Consider the following 15,969-nt stretch of genomic DNA (forward strand, 5'->3'; position numbering starts at 1 on the left):
AGCCCGGACTTGCAGCAGCTCTGCCCCTCACTGGGTTGTGCAGAGAAATAATTGCGTGAGTAAATTAAAGTTGTGTTTTGAAAGAGTGGAATAAAAGGGTAATAGCCTCACTTTCCTCCAAAGCCATCCTCCTGCCCTTGCTAAGTGCTCCCTGGAATTAGGATTTGTCTCCAAAAAGCTGGATCCCATCCCACCGAGGATCCAGAGGCACCAGATCAGCAGGACAGGCAGGATCTCCCCTCCCCAGCTCTGCACAGGCAGGTGGGGTCGGTCATTATTTTCCATTTTTGTTCAACAAAACCCTCAGTTTGTAAATCCTGTCAAAATTTCAGTGTCATTCAGGCAAATGGTGGCTAACAGAGCTCTCGTGGTGGCGAGCTGCTGGGGGTCAGGGTGGGCTCGTGGCCACTGAAGTGTGTTTGGGGAGGAGAGGTGGAATTCTGACCTCCAGCCACCACTTTGGGCTCCCCCAGCCTCGCTCTGTGCCTGCCCCATGCTGGGCCCAGTAAAGGGTTAAAACCTTTCCTCTGGAGGGAATTTCCTCGGTGGTTTCAACAGGAGCTGGACCTGGTAAATCCCAGCAGCCAATCTGTAGCTCAAATCCCTCACATCCAAAATGACTGTGCAGAAACCCTGGTCGGGGCTGTACCTCCTGCTTTCACATCATTTATCTGAATTAACACATCTGAAATATTCCTTTGTGTATTACACATCCCTCACACATTTTCTGGGGTTTTTACTGGATTCAACCCCAAATCTCTCAGCGCATTTATTTACTAAACTCAACCTATGGAGCTCTGGGCAGGGGAGGAGAGGAGAGGCCCAGGGGTGACTCTGTTGACTCGTGAGGGTGCCCAGGGATAGATCCTCAGCTCAGACCTGCACAGAGTCACCTGCCTGGGGATAATGAACCTGGGGATAATGAACCTGGGGATAATGAACCTGGGGATAATGAACGGTCCCAGCTCCAGAGGGAGCAGCAGGATGAGTGTCGGGAACAGCGCAGTTTTCACACCAAGGAAACACAGACTAGTCTGGGACGCTTGGGGGGTCCCTGGGGAGGAAGGGACACAACCCCCAGTGACCTCCCAGATGGTGACACAGTGGCTCTTGGGTTTTAAACGGGATGGGATGGGATGGGATGGGATGGGATGGGATGGGATGGGATGGGATGGGATGATGGGATGGGATGGGATGATGGGATATGGTGGGATGGGATGATGGGATGGGATGGGATGATGGGATGGGATGATGGGATGGGATGGGATGATGGGATGGGATGATGGGATGGGATGGGATGATGGGATGGGATGATGGGATGGGATGGGATGATGGGATGGGATGAGATGATGGGATGGGATGATGGGATGAGATGATGGGATGGGATGGGATGATGGGATGGGATGATGGGATGGGATGAGATGATGGGATGGGATGATGGGATGAGATGATGGGATGGGATGATGGGATGGGATGAGATGATGGGATGATGGGATGGGATGATGGGATGGGATGATGGGATGGGATGATGGGATGGGATGATGGGATGGGATGGGATGATGGGATGGGATGATGGGATGGGATGGAAGCGGAGCCTCACGCCGGCGGTGGGCGGGGCCTGGCGCTGGTGGGCGGGGCCTGGCTGAGATTGACATCTGAGCCGCGCCCGGCCGGGAGTGGCCGAGTGCATTCGGGTGGAGCCGAACACAATCGGGTCACGCCGGAGAGACGAACGCTCGCAGCTCCAGCCCAGCCGACTGGACCCGAACCGAGCCGGGCGGAGCCGACTGGACCCGAACCGAGCCGGGCGGAGCCGATTGGACCCGAACCGAGGTGAGGAGCCGTGTGATGGAAAGACGCTCCCGCTGCCCCCCGGGCCCGGCCATGGCCCCGCAGCCGCTCCGCTCCCTCCCGGCACCGGCCCGGGGACTGAGCCGTGCGACCTCCCTGCTTCTCGCCCTGTCAGAGCCCCGGGACTGCCCGCGCTGCTCATGGCCGGGAAGAAGCTGATCGTGGTGTTCGGGGCCACCGGTGAGTGCTCGGGGCGAGGCCCGGGCTGTGCCCGGGGGAGGGTGAGGAGTGCGGGGAGCGAGCGGGGTTCGGTCCCTGTGGCAGTCGGGGCGCTCCGAGGCGCAGCCCGGGGAGCCGGGCCCTGAGCGGCTGCTCCTGCAGGGGCCCAGGGCGGCGGCGTGGCCCGGGCGCTGCTGGAGGACGGCACCTTCAGGGTGCGAGCGGTGACACGGAGCCCCAGGAAGAAGGAGGCGGAGGAGCTGAGGCGGAGGGGAGCCGAGGTGGTGAAGGCAGATCAGGACGATGAGGCGTCGCTGGAGCGGGCCTTGGCAGGTGCCTACGGATCCTTTATTGTCACCAACTTCTGGGAGCACTGCAGCAAGGAGAAGGAAATCGAGCAGGTACCTGTCCTGACGTGAACTGGGACCGCGTGTGGAATGATCTGGCAGGGTGGATCATGAGTAGCATTGAGGTGGGAACAGCTCTTGTGGCAGCCCTGATGGTTTGAGCGACCAGTCCAGAAGACCCCAAGGCCTCACAAACACCAGGTCCCAGTTCTTGCAAAGCCAGGACTTGTTCTCTGTTCCCTCGCAGTTGCACAGCTCCAGGATCTGGTGCCTTCAGGGCGTTGATAAATTCATTATGGAGGGCACTTCCCAGAAGTTTGAGTAGCAAGAGTGAGAACACTTGGCTCCTCAGAGCCTTCCCAGGCAGAGCTGAAGTTGCTGCCTGCAGACCTGTAGCTCTCTGTGCTTGCAGCTTTGGGGCCAAAATCCTGCAGTATCAGAGATCCCAAGGGTGGTGCTCACCCCACGACAGATATTGCTAGGCAGCAGTTGCCGCGCCTGGATGGCAACAAACAAAAGATAAGATAGTTTAGGGCAGGTATGTTGGCCAGGCAGATTCTTTGTGCTGATGCTTTCATGTGTGGTGGAGCAGTGAGCTCCAAAGCTGGAGGTGTGGTCTTTCTGAAGAATGATGAGGTAAGGAGAGGATTCAGCATCACCTGGAAAACTCACTGTGCTCAGCACTGGTCCCAGCTGAGGGCTGGTGGGAGTTGGATCCTCCCCAGAGGGAAGGGAGGGTGTGGGGATGATGGGAATATCCCGTTCCCCTCTTCATGGCTGGTTTCTCCCTTGGCCCAGGGACGGCGTCTTGCTGACCTGTCCAAGCGCCAGGGTCTGCACCACGTCGTGTTCAGCGGCCTGGAGAACGTGCAGCAGCTGACAGGGGGCCGGCTGGAGGTGCTGCACTTCGATGGCAAAGGTGTGGTGGAGGAGTACTTCCAGAAAATTGGGGTTCCCACCACCATCATCCGCCTGCCCTTCTACTTTGAGAACTTCCTCTCCATCTTCAAGCCGCAGAAGGCCCCGCAGGGAGACAGCTTTGTCCTGGGTAAGCAGGAGCTGTTGCTCTGTGGGTCACTGTCCTGTGGCTGTCCCCATCTGGTCCCACTGTGCAGGGACTGAGGGGTGGAGACACTGACAGGGCTGTGGGCTGGCAGGGTGAAGAGGCCTCTACCAGCTTGACCGCAGCAAGCTGCATTATGGTTTTCAGAGCTTTTTGGTGGCCTGCAGGAAATCACCAAGACCCAGGGCCTATTTGTGGTGCTGAGGACTGTTCTGCAGATGCCAGAGCAGCTCTGGACACCCCAAGTGCCTGTGTTTGGGATGGTGGAGGTGGTGGGGCTGTGGGTGACTCACAATGCTGCTCTGGTGTCAAGCTCTCTTAGCTCAGCCCTGCTCTCCTGCCTTGATGGGTGCTCTCATCCCTCCCTCACCTCATGTCCAGACACTGGGAGCTGAAAACTGTGCTGTACCTCCTCAGAACTGGGCTGTGCTCCAGCTGGGGTCAATCTCTCCATGCAGAGCTGCCCATGGGGGACACCCCAATGGATGGGATGGCTGTGGAGGATCTTGGGCCCGTTGTGCTTTGCCTGCTGAAGTCCCCAGGGGAGTACATTGGCCAGGTGATAGGACTCAGCACAGGCAAGCTCACCGAGACAGAGTACGCTGCCATCCTCTCCCAGCAGACGGGCAAGACTGTGACAGCCAGCAAGGTAGGAAGTGTCCCTTGGTGTAGGTGATGTTCCTGAGGGACTCCTAGCTCGTTTTGGTACAGCCCAGCACTGGTGTCCAGGGTTAGTCCTGCTGCCCCTGGGTGTGGCTGGAGGACAGCTTGGCACTGACACTGCCCTGTTGGTGTTGTCACTGAGCTCGTGCTCGTGGAGCACACGATGTGCCCGGGCAGGTCTGTGCTACGAGGGATACCTGAGCTGGGAGGTCTCCAGCAGAGCCAGGGATGGGCACCTGCACAAGTCTCTGCTGGGTGCCCTTCCCTTCAGCAGGGCTTCCCCCAGGGCTTTGCTGTGTCACCATTACAACAGATCTGGCCTCTGTGCTGTGTCACTGTTAACAACACCCCGACCACTCCCTGCCCTTTCATGACTTATTTTTAATTTTTGTTTGCATTTCAGTTGTGCCTCAGGCAGGCAGTACAATGGATGAGGGGTATGGTGGTTCCCTGCTTTGAGAACTAAGTACATTTCATTAGAAACAAAGCCCCTCTGATGTTCTCTGCAGGTTCTGCTCTCCCAGAGGCACAGGGAACCAAACCCTTTGATTCAGGCAGGGAAGGATGTTTTGGGGTGCCACATGGCAACCTGAATTGCATCCTTGACCAAGCAGTTTCTAGAACCCCTCAGCCATAGCTCTGGTGTGAGGAAGGGCTCCCTCATAGCTGCTCCAGATGCTGGCCAGCTGTGTGCCAGACCTGGGTGCTGGCCCTAGGCTGGCTGGGCTGTTCCTGCCAGGCAGGGCTGCATCCTTTGCCCAACCCCAGCAGAAGTGCCTTGCAGAGCCCTCCTCACCAGTGGCAATGCTGCAACAGGCTGCTCCAACAGAGCCCTCACCACATCCCCTCACAGGCTGAGGGCAAGCCCCAGCAGCCTCTGAAACACTGTTTTTCCCCCCAATTCTGTTGGCAGATCTCCCCTGAGGAGTATGAGAAGCAGAACTTCCCTGGGGCCAAGGAGATGGCTGCCATGTTCCGTTTCTACGCCCTAAAGCCAGACCGCAACGTGGCCCTGACCATGAAGCTCAACCCCAAGGCCCGCACCTTCCAGCAGTGGGTGGGGGACAACAAGGATGCCTTCTGAGCCTCCCCTCCCTCCTCTTCCTCCCTGGTTTCTGCAGCAGGTAGGGGGACCTGAGGTGAGGTGCCCTGAGCCATGCTGCCTTCCCAGCAGTGCCCCAGGGAGAAGCTGATCCTGCCCCAGCTGGGGGAGCTTGGCCCATATGCTGGTCCATGTGTGTGCTCCTGCAGCCTGGCTGGGACTATTTAGGCAGCCAGAACAAGAGGAAGTGCTGGACAGCACAGGCAGAGGGGTGGCAGAAGCACTGCCTTTGCACTCTGGCCTCAGGGAGGTGTTGCTTTAGTCATTGTGGGTGTTTTAGGGTGGTGGGGCCTTTTTTTCCCAGGATCACATCCTTTCCCAGGCAGCTCTGAGCACATGACACCAAGGTTTGGGCACTGCAGGTGAGCCACTGGAGAGATGGAGGCTTAGTGTCACCCGAGCAAGCAGGGACTGCAGTGGCTTCCTGTGAGTGTAACACAAAAGCTGAGCCTGATTCCTCATCGTACAGCTCTGGCTCTGTTCCTTGGGCTCCTGGAGATAATTTCAGTCACTGTCCCAAGGAGCTGAGATAAAACTCGACTTTTTCTATACTGTCTAGGGTTCAGTGGAAAAGCCCCTTCCCCCTCATGTGCCTGAAGGCCTGCTCAGATAGGGCAGCTTTGTGTTTCAAGTCAATCCCAGCCCCTAGCAATGCTCGAGCCTGTCCCAGAGACCTTCATTCCTGTTACCAGGGGAGGGAAAGGGGGAAGAGTATACAAGGCAGCAAGGCACAGCTCATGTTAAATATCTTTATGAAGTCCATCTTATTTACATGGGTACAGAATCACTTTACAGAAGTTTAATCAGGAGGCAACGCGTGCTTTATTTCAGCAAATTAAGAAGGGCAAGACTACAGCATGTCCCTGTTTAATTGGTGTTGAACTGATTAGTAGGTGGGCTGATGGTACCTGCACGCTATCACAAACACAGCAGGCTACAGTAACCATGGAATACTCACTGCAAGAGCTCAGCTGCATCTGGAAGGAGTGATCCACCTCACTTGCACTCTCACACAAGTAAAAGAACAATGCTTTGACCAATCCTTTACACTATGGGTGTTGCACTAAGGTAATAAAAGATTTTTGTCCCCAACTGGCAAAGGGCTCAGTGATCGATTTGTACCAGTCCAGAAGCGACAGCAGTTGTGTGTGTGGTAACTTTAGTTATTTGGGGGATAAACTTGAGGCAAAGTGCAGATTCCATCACTGCTCTGTGCAGGCAATCAGCAGGATAGAGAAAGCCCAGGGCTGTGAGGGAGCCAGGCCAGCTGGGCTCAGACAATGCCCAGCCATGGGGAGATTCCACTCAGAGCTGTGCAGGGCAGCAGGGCTGTCGTGAAGACAAGGTTAGACCTCCCTGATCCACCAAGCCTCCTGGAGAGTTCACCAAGCACACCTGGCATTCCAAAGGGCACCTGAGTGAGCAGCTGGTGGGCTTGGTCTCCATACAGCAAACTGCTGCTCTGTGCTGGAATATTTATTTCACATTTCCTCTGGTTTGGATTCTAAATAATACTTTAACTTTTACCAAATAAGCTTCCAGCAGCAGTAGGGTTGTGGAACAGCCTCCAGAGAGCCACACTTCTGCAAAGCTGGCGTTTTCCTTCACTGCCAGTTCCTAGGACAGTGGGTGGGGTTTGTGTTGGTGCCTCGGTGGTCCATGGCTCTCCAGCTGGGATTCTTGCTTTGCTGCTGACTGACATCCTGTGTTCTCCAGAGCCTGGCTGCCAGAAAGATTCACCCCCAACTGCATGGATGTCCTGCTGCTGCTGGCTCCTAGTTCCCAGTAGAACGTTTTCCTGCAGTTGAAGTGAGAGGAAGGTTATCATCTCCTGGCTGCATGAGCACCCAGCCCACTCTGGGAGCACCTCCCCTCCTGACCTGCTGTCACAGTCAGCCCTACAGCACAGCCAGCTTTGTAGCCTACAAAGATGCAAAGCTGAGCTCCTGGAATCCAAGACTCTGTGTCTGCTGTAGCTGATTCCAAGTCTCAGTGCTCCCTCATAACAGGTCAGCACCAACTAAAGCACCTGAGTTACACTGCAGTGATGCATGGTGGGGTTTGCTGTGCTCTGTGACAAAGGCTGGCTCATCCCTGGTGATGTTAGCCAATGGCAGGGGTGAATCCAGCCCGAGTGTGCAGCACCAGTGGCTCTGCAGCCCAGGATTTGTGTGGCAGAACCCGGTCCCAGTGGGACCAGCTCATGGGAACACGCTCAGTGCTTGGAACTGGGCACAGCTCCAGCAACAGAGCTGCAGGGGAGGCCAGCCACCTCCCCCAGGGTGCACCCAGCATCTGTGCTGCTCTTTGCTGCAGCAGCAATGCACTTTAATCCCTGGCTTGTTGCTCCAGGTCCCAAGGGACAACTAGGGCTGTGCACACCCACGGCTGGAAGGCCTGAGGCTAAGTGAGAAGCAGCTCTGTGCTATTGTGCTTCCATCTCCCAGGAAGTGCTCAGTGTGGGGGAAAGACAACAGTGAAACACAAGAGGCCTCCTACCTCGGATGGGGTGTCAGGAGGTAAACATTTTCTTAAGTTTGGAAAGGAATCCCTCCTTGTTCTCCTGAGCCTCAGGCCTATCCCCGCCTGCGTCAGCGCTAGCCGTGGCCCTGCCACCTGGACACAAACAGCAAAGGGCTGCAGTCAGAGACATCTCCCACCAGGACCAGAGGGGTGTTTTGGACAGGGAATGGCCAAGAGAAAGCAGCTGGCTGTGCTGCTCCCTCACATCCAGGGCTGCACCTGAAGTGAGCCACAGAACTGGACCCCTTGCGGTGAAAGCACTGAGGAGCCTGGATCCCACAAGTGGAAAAGCCAACCAAGAGCTCAGGTGCTGAGCTGTTCCCCTTTCCCCAGCCCTCCAACTGGCAAGGGAATTCTCATGCTGCGCAATTGAGTGAGTCAGGGACCCCAGAGGCTTTGGAAACAAGTGCTTGGAACTGAGAATCTGCCACTAAAAACAAGCAGTGAACTCAATCACAGCCAGCCAGGACTCTACAGAGTTAAAAAATCTATACTGGTGGTCCCTGAAACAAGTTCTTCCTGATTCAAGGTTGTGTCCTTGCAAAGCAGTGCAAAACCACACCAGGAGCCTGATTTATGTCATTGCAAGCATTTCTCAGACAGTATCAAGAAGAAAACTAACTCATGTAGAATGAAAAAGGCTACAAGTATTTCAGACCAACTCTCCAGATAAGGAATGTTAAAACTGTCCTCTATGAACAGGTCCTGAGAACTTTTTGTCCCTCAGAAGTGGCTATAATGAGAACAAAGGGGACCTCTTTGCTAATCTGCTTTTTTTCTACAGTAAAACTATCAATAACAAGATCCCAAACGCCCCCTCAAGCTTTCTTTGTGCACGGAGAATGCAGAGTCTGGTGCTCCCCAGCTTCCCAGGGCTGAGTGCTGGGCTAGGACTGATGCAATGGAATGAAATCCCGAGGCAGGACACGCCTCCCTCAGCACAGCCTGTCTCTACACTGCGACCTACTGGCGTTGTTTTAACCCACCTTGCTGCTTCAGCGTGGTAAAAACTTGAAGGTTTGCTTTTTAAAAAATTAGTTTTAAGAGTGTTTCTTTTTCTCTTTGGCACATTCATGCCTTTAAAAAGCTGGAATGGAAATTCAGTGCTCAGAGCTCTCTGCCCTTCCCCCAAGGCTGACTGTAATATGGGAAAGATGTCATCTCTGTGTTAGGAAAGCATTATAAAACACAACACTGGGAAGCATTTGGCAGATGCTGCCTTCTAATATCCTGCACCTAAGCCTATATGGCCCACACTTTGGCATGTAGTAGAGCAGATCCTGGGATCATTCAACAGCTCCAAAAGGCTCTCACCCTTGCCTAGTCATAAATGCCCTGCTGGGTTTCAAACCAAAACCAAAATCCAGTGGGATTTAAGTTCATTTTTCCAATTAAGCAAAGAAAAAACTGCTTTCCAGTAGCCAAAGCTCCTTCCTCAATATTTTACCTAATGTATTTTGCCTTTAGCTGCTGCCTCTTCCAAGCACCTCATCCCTGAAACTTAAAAAACACAATTGCTGAATCTCAGTTTTCCATCTGGAGCTTCACAAAGCTCCCAATTGCTCTCACTCCTCCATGGTGCTGGAGGCTGTCCACTGAGCAGAGCTGACACTGCCACCAATGGACACTCCTAGCCCAGGTTTCCCCACACACACAGAGCTCAGCCCCAACAGAAACCCCCATCAGCATTCCAGGAGAAACAGCCCTGCTGTGCTCAGGATTGGGATCACACAGGAAACTGGCTTGAAGTACATTTGCTTTTCTGCCTCAAGGCAAGTCCTGGCACAGGGGAAGCAGGGAGCAGGAGGCATTCATCAGCACAGCTTGTCTAGACCCTGGAGAACTCAATGCCTGCTCTCTGTTCACACATGGATTTGCACAATAAGTATGGAATAGAGCTTCCTGGGAAGAGGCTGCCTCCCTGCTGTGTGCTACAGCCTGTTAATATCACACTAGAGCTATTTTTGTTACACCAGGCTGTGCTGCCACAGTGACCCTGGCTCACCTTGCTCCCCAGGAATGGCCAGGGAGCACTCTGCACTCCCACAGCACTGCCCAGGGAAGGGGCAGGAGTTCCCTCACTCACCTGACGCTGTGTTGGTGACCCCGTTCACGGTGCCGTCCACGTCGGCCTCGTCCTCAGCGTAGCTCATCATTAAGGCTCGCTGGCGATCTGTCAGCCTCCTGTGGCACCAGGACAGGGCTCAGGGATGGCCTGGGGGTCCCAGAGCCCCCCAAACCTCCCCCAGCAGCACCCATGAGGGGCAGGGACTGGAGTTCATTGTGTAGGAATACACCAGGAATACATGTACTCTTTAAATGAGCCACCTGTGAGGAATGATCTATAAAATACTCTCAGTGGAAGAGGAAACACAGGACCCACTGCATTTCATAGAATTTTCACAACTTCTAAACAACATTTCTTGCAAAAAGTTTTTAAGATTTCACAGGAACTTGTTTTAGCTCTACTTACTGAGGAACTTTTATCTTTATGTGGATGTAGTGGTCTCCATAGCCATAGCTGTTGACCTTGGGAATGCCTTTCCCACTCATTCTAATTTTCTGGTCTGGCTGAATACCAGGGGGTATCTAAAAATAGACAGGTGTCACATTTATTACTCTAATTAAACATTTATACAATAATTACACATCCATAAGAATTATCTGCCTTTCCAACAAGCTTTCAAGTAGGATGGAAGAGCACTGGTATGCTCATTATGCACAGGGACACATCCCAAAGCTAAGCCAGTAATGATGGAAAAACTTTTGAAGGAAAAAGTAAAGAACCCCACACGGGTAGGGTTTGTCCAGCAATCCCTTTCTTTCCCTGTCCCTACACAGCAACAGGAAAGAAGCTGTGACCAGGCAGGTCACAAACTACCCAAGGCTCAGTCCTGAAGGAGTCTGAAATGCAGTACTGGCAGACTTAGGAGATTTTCCCCACCTTTGCAGCAAAGGAGAAGCCTCTGCTGTGCCCCCCACTGATTCATGGCCAGGGTATTGGCACTCACCGTGATGTTGATTGTCTCATACAAGCCTTGACACCGGGCTGTGCCTCCCAGCACGGCCTGAGCTACTGAGATCAGGAGATCCGAGTGGATATCGGCTCCGTTTCGTCGGAACACAGAGCTCTTCTGAACCTGGAGGGCAGGAAAGGTCCCAAAAGCAGTGAGCACACTCTGTTCTCCTGGTAAACTGCTCCCAGGGGTCTCAGGAAGAAAAATATACCATCCCCAAACTGCATGGCTAAGAACTGTGAGTTAATATTTGGTCTTCTACTAAAACACAGATCTTGACATAACTGAACTAGCCAAAGGATTGGAAGGATCCCAGCTTCCTTCCTCAGGAACTCCCTTCTCTAATCCTTCTGTCATTATAGATAATAAACCCTCCTGCACCATGATAGAGGTGCTGAAAAAAAAATTCTCCTTAACAGGGGTGTGTGTGGCAGGATTGTGACAGGAGAAGAGGCCCAGCTACAGCACAGGTGCAAAGCAGCCCTGAAGCTGCAAAAGGACACTTCACCAGGCAGCCTCCTGTGGCACCTCCCACAGCTCTGCCACCCCTGCCAGCAGGAAGCTCCCTCAAATCCAAGTCAAAAACTCAAGGCATGAAGAATCTACTCTGCATTTTGATTCACACCACTCTAAGGGCCTGGCCCTGGAACAAGCAGCGATTCTTCAACAACAGATTCAAAGTTACCCCCCTTGCTACAATGCAGATCTCCTGCTGTCTCAGAAAGTTCACAGGGATCACGTTACCTCAGCTGTTCCAAAGGATCACTGGCTCTTCCTCCTCGGCCCATTCTGCAGTCCTTTCCCAGGCAGCTGAGAAGGGAACAACCAACTTAAATAATAAACCAGCCTGGGATACATACCTTGAATGTAATGAAAATTTCTTTCTTCCCCACAGGCATCCGAACTGTCTGCCCGTCCTCAACACCTGCAATCAGAACAGAACAGAATGTCACCTTGGGTCGTGTGACATGGATACCTACAACTTGCCAATCCCAAGAGCTGACCACCACAGACTAAAAGAGAAGGGGTCAGCATATGTTTATACCTCTGAGGTGATCCCTGTGTCCCCAACACGTCTGTTGCATCAATATCTACAGAATTCTTTACAAAATGCATTGGGATTAAGGAACACAGCAGCCTCCACAAGATGCAGGAAAGTTACAGGCTGCTTACCCAGGGTGGTCTCAAAGAATTCCCCTCTGAATTTCTTCGCCACTGAATTCTCCTCTCTGGTGAGGAAGGCCATCAGCACACCCCTCTGAGCCAAGCCAAGGCTTTTGGGATTCCCACCCTCTCCCAGATTTGTCAAGGAAAAATGAAAGATCAATGGCAACAAAACTTTCAGAGACTCACTCTTCAAAACTTGCCTAGGAGGACCCAGGCAAGAACCAAAGCTCAGGAAGGGCAAAGCAAACATTTATATCCATGGCCAGAAGGCTCAGCTCATCACTAGCCCGTTCCATTGCCAAGTTCTCAATCTGCTTTACTTTAAAGACCATTTATCTGCAGCAAAAGGTCTGCCATCCCATTTGTACCTAGCAGTGGCAGTAAATAACTACAGTTCTTTAAGAGAGAGCAGCAGACAGGTACAACACTGACCAGCTGGCACAGGAACCATCACTGTCTTCTTCTGCTTGGTCTGCCCCGTGCCCCGGCACACGACGCAGGGCGTGGTGATGATGGAGCCGCGGCCGCCGCAGCGCCGGCACGTGGAGCGCATCACGAACGGGCCCGTGTTGATCGTCTCCTGGGGAGGAACAAACACGTGGTGGGCAAGTAATGAGTACTGACAGGGGACTTTTCACACAGCATGTTTGAGCTCTGATCACACACACCCCCTGTCAGAACAGAGATATCCTTCAGCACAAAGCTGGCTCTGAAATCCATCACCATCGCATCCGATTTCCACTGAACACCAGCAGTACTACGAGCAAGTGTCACGTGGTGAGGGCAAGGGAAACACACCACCCTCACTGGCTAGGCTTTAATGTACAGGAAGGGACAAAGCTCCTTACAGTGCTACAAACATCTGTGTTCTGATGAATCCAAGGACAATGCATTTAAATGAATTACTGCCAGTGTCCAAGAAAACCTTATGGTGACTAAGCTCTGGACAGAACTGTGAGAGCCGCCCACCAGACTGAAGCACACAAGGAATCAGATGCATGGAAACTCAAAGCCTGCAGCTCCATTATTACCAGTATCTTCTTATTTTATTATTACCCTTGGGTTTTCACCGCCTTCCTCCACCACCTAAGTCAAAAGATATCCATTTATTGCCTAAGGAATTTCAGAGCTGTTACATTATATTTGTATGGTTTGTGGGATGTGCAGGAGCAGAGGATCCAGCCTGAAGGCTCATGCTTGCAGTGAGGCACAGCACTTTAACACAAAGAAAATCTTCCTAGTGCCTATTAGCATCAAGCTGACGTTAACTCAGCTTTACCCGAGATAAGCTGATGAGTGTGGTGAGAATTTTCCCCCATGGAATGAAGTGACTCTCCCAGGAAGGGCAAGCACAGCAGAACTGGTGTCCTGCTCAGCACTTACCATGCCTGTGCCATTGCAGTAGTGACAGCGCTGAGCTTTGGTGCCAGGTTCGTGTCCTTTGCCATCGCAGCGCACACAGGAGTCCTGGATGTTCACCACAATCTCCTTGTTAACACCTTTTGCAGCTTGGGTGAATGTCAGTTCCATGATATACTGCACAGGAAACATGGATATAGATCCATGACTGAGGTGTGACAGGGCCTTAAGGAGCCTGAGAAGAGTTTAGGCTAAATACCAAACAATGCTTAAAATAGAAGTCATCAGTAAAGATGACTGATCAAAAGAGGAAATTCTCCTTATACGAAAAAGATCATTTTTAGTAAAACCAGGAGTACCAAACACTTCTGAAGACAACACATGAACCACCAACACCTAAAGGAGCACTTAGCTCCAGCACGAAGAACAAGACAGCTTTTATTATGGGCCTCACTGCAATGTGAAGCTAATGAAGTTGCAAAATTAAGCCAATTAAGCAGCCAAACACATTGCTGGAAGGCCAGGTTTGTAGTTACAAGGTATTTTGTGGGTTTTAGCATTATAGATCAAAGCAGGCATACATAAATCAACTTGCAGCAGAAACAACGATGGAACTGGAGAGTACTGCCAGCTTGGCACTGCTGGGTGATGTCAGTAAACACCAGAGAAGTAGCTCAAGCCCAGAAAAAATAACCATGTCTGGAGGTGTGGGGTGTGTTTCTGCACAACTTAGCAGAACTATGAGACTATGAGAAACTATGAGACATGCCATGGGACACACACACTGACATTCCCAGAAATAACCCCTTGCTAAAGCTCCCACAGCGCTCTGTGACAGAAGCTGGGGAAAACACTGGTTTGAATTTCCCATTTCAATCCTAAATAAAGGCAGCTCCTACCTCCTGTGGCTGGTCAAAGACAGTCTGAAAATCGCCAAAAGGGGATCCTGAGAACTCCCCAAAGATCTTCCTGAAGAGCTCCTCGGGGTCGATGGAGGGGCCGCTGCTCCAGTACTGCCGCCCCGCGCCAGCCCCAGCCCCGGCCGCGCCGGCCTCGAAGCTCGCCGTGCCGTAGGCATCGTACTGCTTCCTCTTCACCTCGTCACTCAGCACCTGCAGGCAAGGAATGGGGCCTGCAGGGATTGCAGGATCCAGGAGAACCCCTGGCTCTGGTCTCAGACCTTCCAGCAAGGTCTCGCTCAGTTCTCAGCACCACAAGGGTTAAGGACAAGCTGCTGCTTCCCTGGTGTCTCCTGGCTCATCACCAGAAAAATGACAAGATCTTACTAATTTATAAAAAACAGAAATAACTCATATTAAGCAGCTGATCACTATTCTATCAGCTGAAGAGTGCTGGAATGAAAAAACAGGACTGGGGGAGCAGAGTTAAAGTCCCTCTGTCTCAAACACCCGCTGACAGGTTTTTTATTCAATTATTTAAACTGACAATAATTCCATGAAGTGACATCCATGACAGTCACTGCTAAGGAAGGGAAAAACTGAAAGAGCCCAAAGCAGATAAATCAGATACTTGGACCAACTAATTTCTTGGGACAGAGGTGCTCCAGATTGAAGTGCATCAAAAATCAACCATGGTTTTACAGGAAATGTTTCCCCTCATCTATCCTCTAATCTTTCCTCCTCCTCATCACAATAAAATTTTGCTTTTACCTCGTAGGCTTCTGCCAGCTGAGAGAACTTCTCCTTTGCTTTGGGGTCGTCCTTGTTTGTGTCAGGGTGGTATTTCTTTGCCAACTAAAAAACAAAAACCAACTATTAGGGACAGGCAGGAGTTATTTACCTTAGCACATCTCACATGCCAGGAAAAACACATCAGGCAGAACCTGACATTCACTAGATGCATTCCCGGGAACTAAAACCCTTTGTTTTCCTTTATCAACCCAAAACAAGGAACTACAGGAGCTGCTCCTGATCTTCTCAGCAAGCCCCGATCCTTCTGGAAGGAGGCAAGCGATGGCAGCGCAGGCAGACCATGCTTTGGAAGCGAGCCCCAAGGCCATGTGCTGAGCTTTCCCACTGCCTCCTCCCCTCGTCTCCAGGGGCTCCGAACACGGGGATGGGTTTGTTCCACGCAAGGAACCTGGCTCCCCTGGCTGCCCGCGGGGCGCTGGGCCCGGCCGGTCCCGCCGCACCTGGTAATAGGCCTTCTTGATCTCCTTCTGCGTGGCGGTGCGGGGCACCCCCAGCACCTGGTAATAGTCCTCCTTGGCGCGGGCCGCGCTGCTGTGGAAAGCGGCGGCGGCGGCGGCGGCAGCGCGTTTCGTCCCTGCGGGAGAGGAGGGAGAGGAGCCGCCGTGAGGGCCGGGCCGGGCGGAGGAAAGGACACGGCCGGGGGAAAAGACCCGCGCCCCGCCGGCCCGGCCCCAGCTCGCTCACCCGCGGCGCAGAGCCCGGCCCGGAGCAGCAGGAGGCGGCGCGGGGCGCGGGGGGGGGGGGGGCGGGGCCCGCGGAGCACCAGCAGCGGCGGCGGCCGCCCGCCCCCCCCCCCCCGCCCCGCGGCCGCCGCGACCCAGCGAGACGCGCTCCCGGCCGCCATCTTGGCCCGCGCGCGGCGCTGCGCCTGCGCACCCCGCGGCGGGGACGGGCCGCGCATGCGCACGGCGCAGCGGCCGTGAGTGCGCCACGCTTACGCATGCGCGGGGGTCGGCGGGACGGGAGCGTGCTGGGGACGGGCGGGCGCTGCCCTCTGTGGTTCCCT

General features: G+C 53.3%; 2 protein-coding genes across 3 annotated transcripts; one reads left to right on the forward strand and one right to left on the reverse strand.

The window, feature by feature from the left end:
* Positions 1 to 1,690: 1,690 nt before the first annotated feature.
* NMRAL1 (NmrA like redox sensor 1) lies at positions 1,691 to 6,285 on the forward strand. Its single transcript, XM_005522815.3, has 6 exons — positions 1,691 to 1,833; positions 1,967 to 2,031; positions 2,173 to 2,411; positions 3,156 to 3,405; positions 3,879 to 4,069; positions 4,997 to 6,285. Exons 2-6 carry the CDS (start codon positions 1,992 to 1,994, stop codon positions 5,165 to 5,167), a joined length of 891 nt encoding a protein of 296 aa, XP_005522872.1. The 5' UTR covers positions 1,691 to 1,833; positions 1,967 to 1,991; the 3' UTR covers positions 5,168 to 6,285.
* DNAJA3 (DnaJ heat shock protein family (Hsp40) member A3) lies at positions 5,921 to 15,864 on the reverse strand. 2 transcript variants are annotated; one of them, XM_014252799.2, is made up of 12 exons: positions 15,648 to 15,864; positions 15,404 to 15,537; positions 14,922 to 15,005; positions 14,151 to 14,363; positions 13,276 to 13,428; positions 12,325 to 12,472; positions 11,586 to 11,650; positions 10,720 to 10,848; positions 10,182 to 10,297; positions 9,795 to 9,892; positions 7,685 to 7,801; positions 5,921 to 6,983 (listed from the first exon to the last, which is right to left on the reverse strand). In XM_014252799.2, exons 1-11 carry the CDS (start codon positions 15,862 to 15,864, stop codon positions 7,698 to 7,700), a joined length of 1,461 nt encoding a protein of 486 aa, XP_014108274.2. In that variant the 3' UTR covers positions 5,921 to 6,983; positions 7,685 to 7,697. The 2 variants fall into 2 exon arrangements, with proteins under 2 accessions (XP_014108274.2, XP_087920354.1); XM_088064228.1 differs by lacking the exon at positions 7,685 to 7,801 and having other exon boundaries at positions 15,648 to 15,807.
* Between the last annotated feature and the right edge of the window lie 105 nt (positions 15,865 to 15,969).

This window comes from Pseudopodoces humilis, chromosome 18 (genome assembly GCF_049639895.1).
Source record: "Pseudopodoces humilis isolate 2021_Gansu_Grassland_sample_001 chromosome 18, ASM4963989v1, whole genome shotgun sequence".
Taxonomy (NCBI): Eukaryota; Metazoa; Chordata; class Aves; order Passeriformes; family Paridae; genus Pseudopodoces; species Pseudopodoces humilis.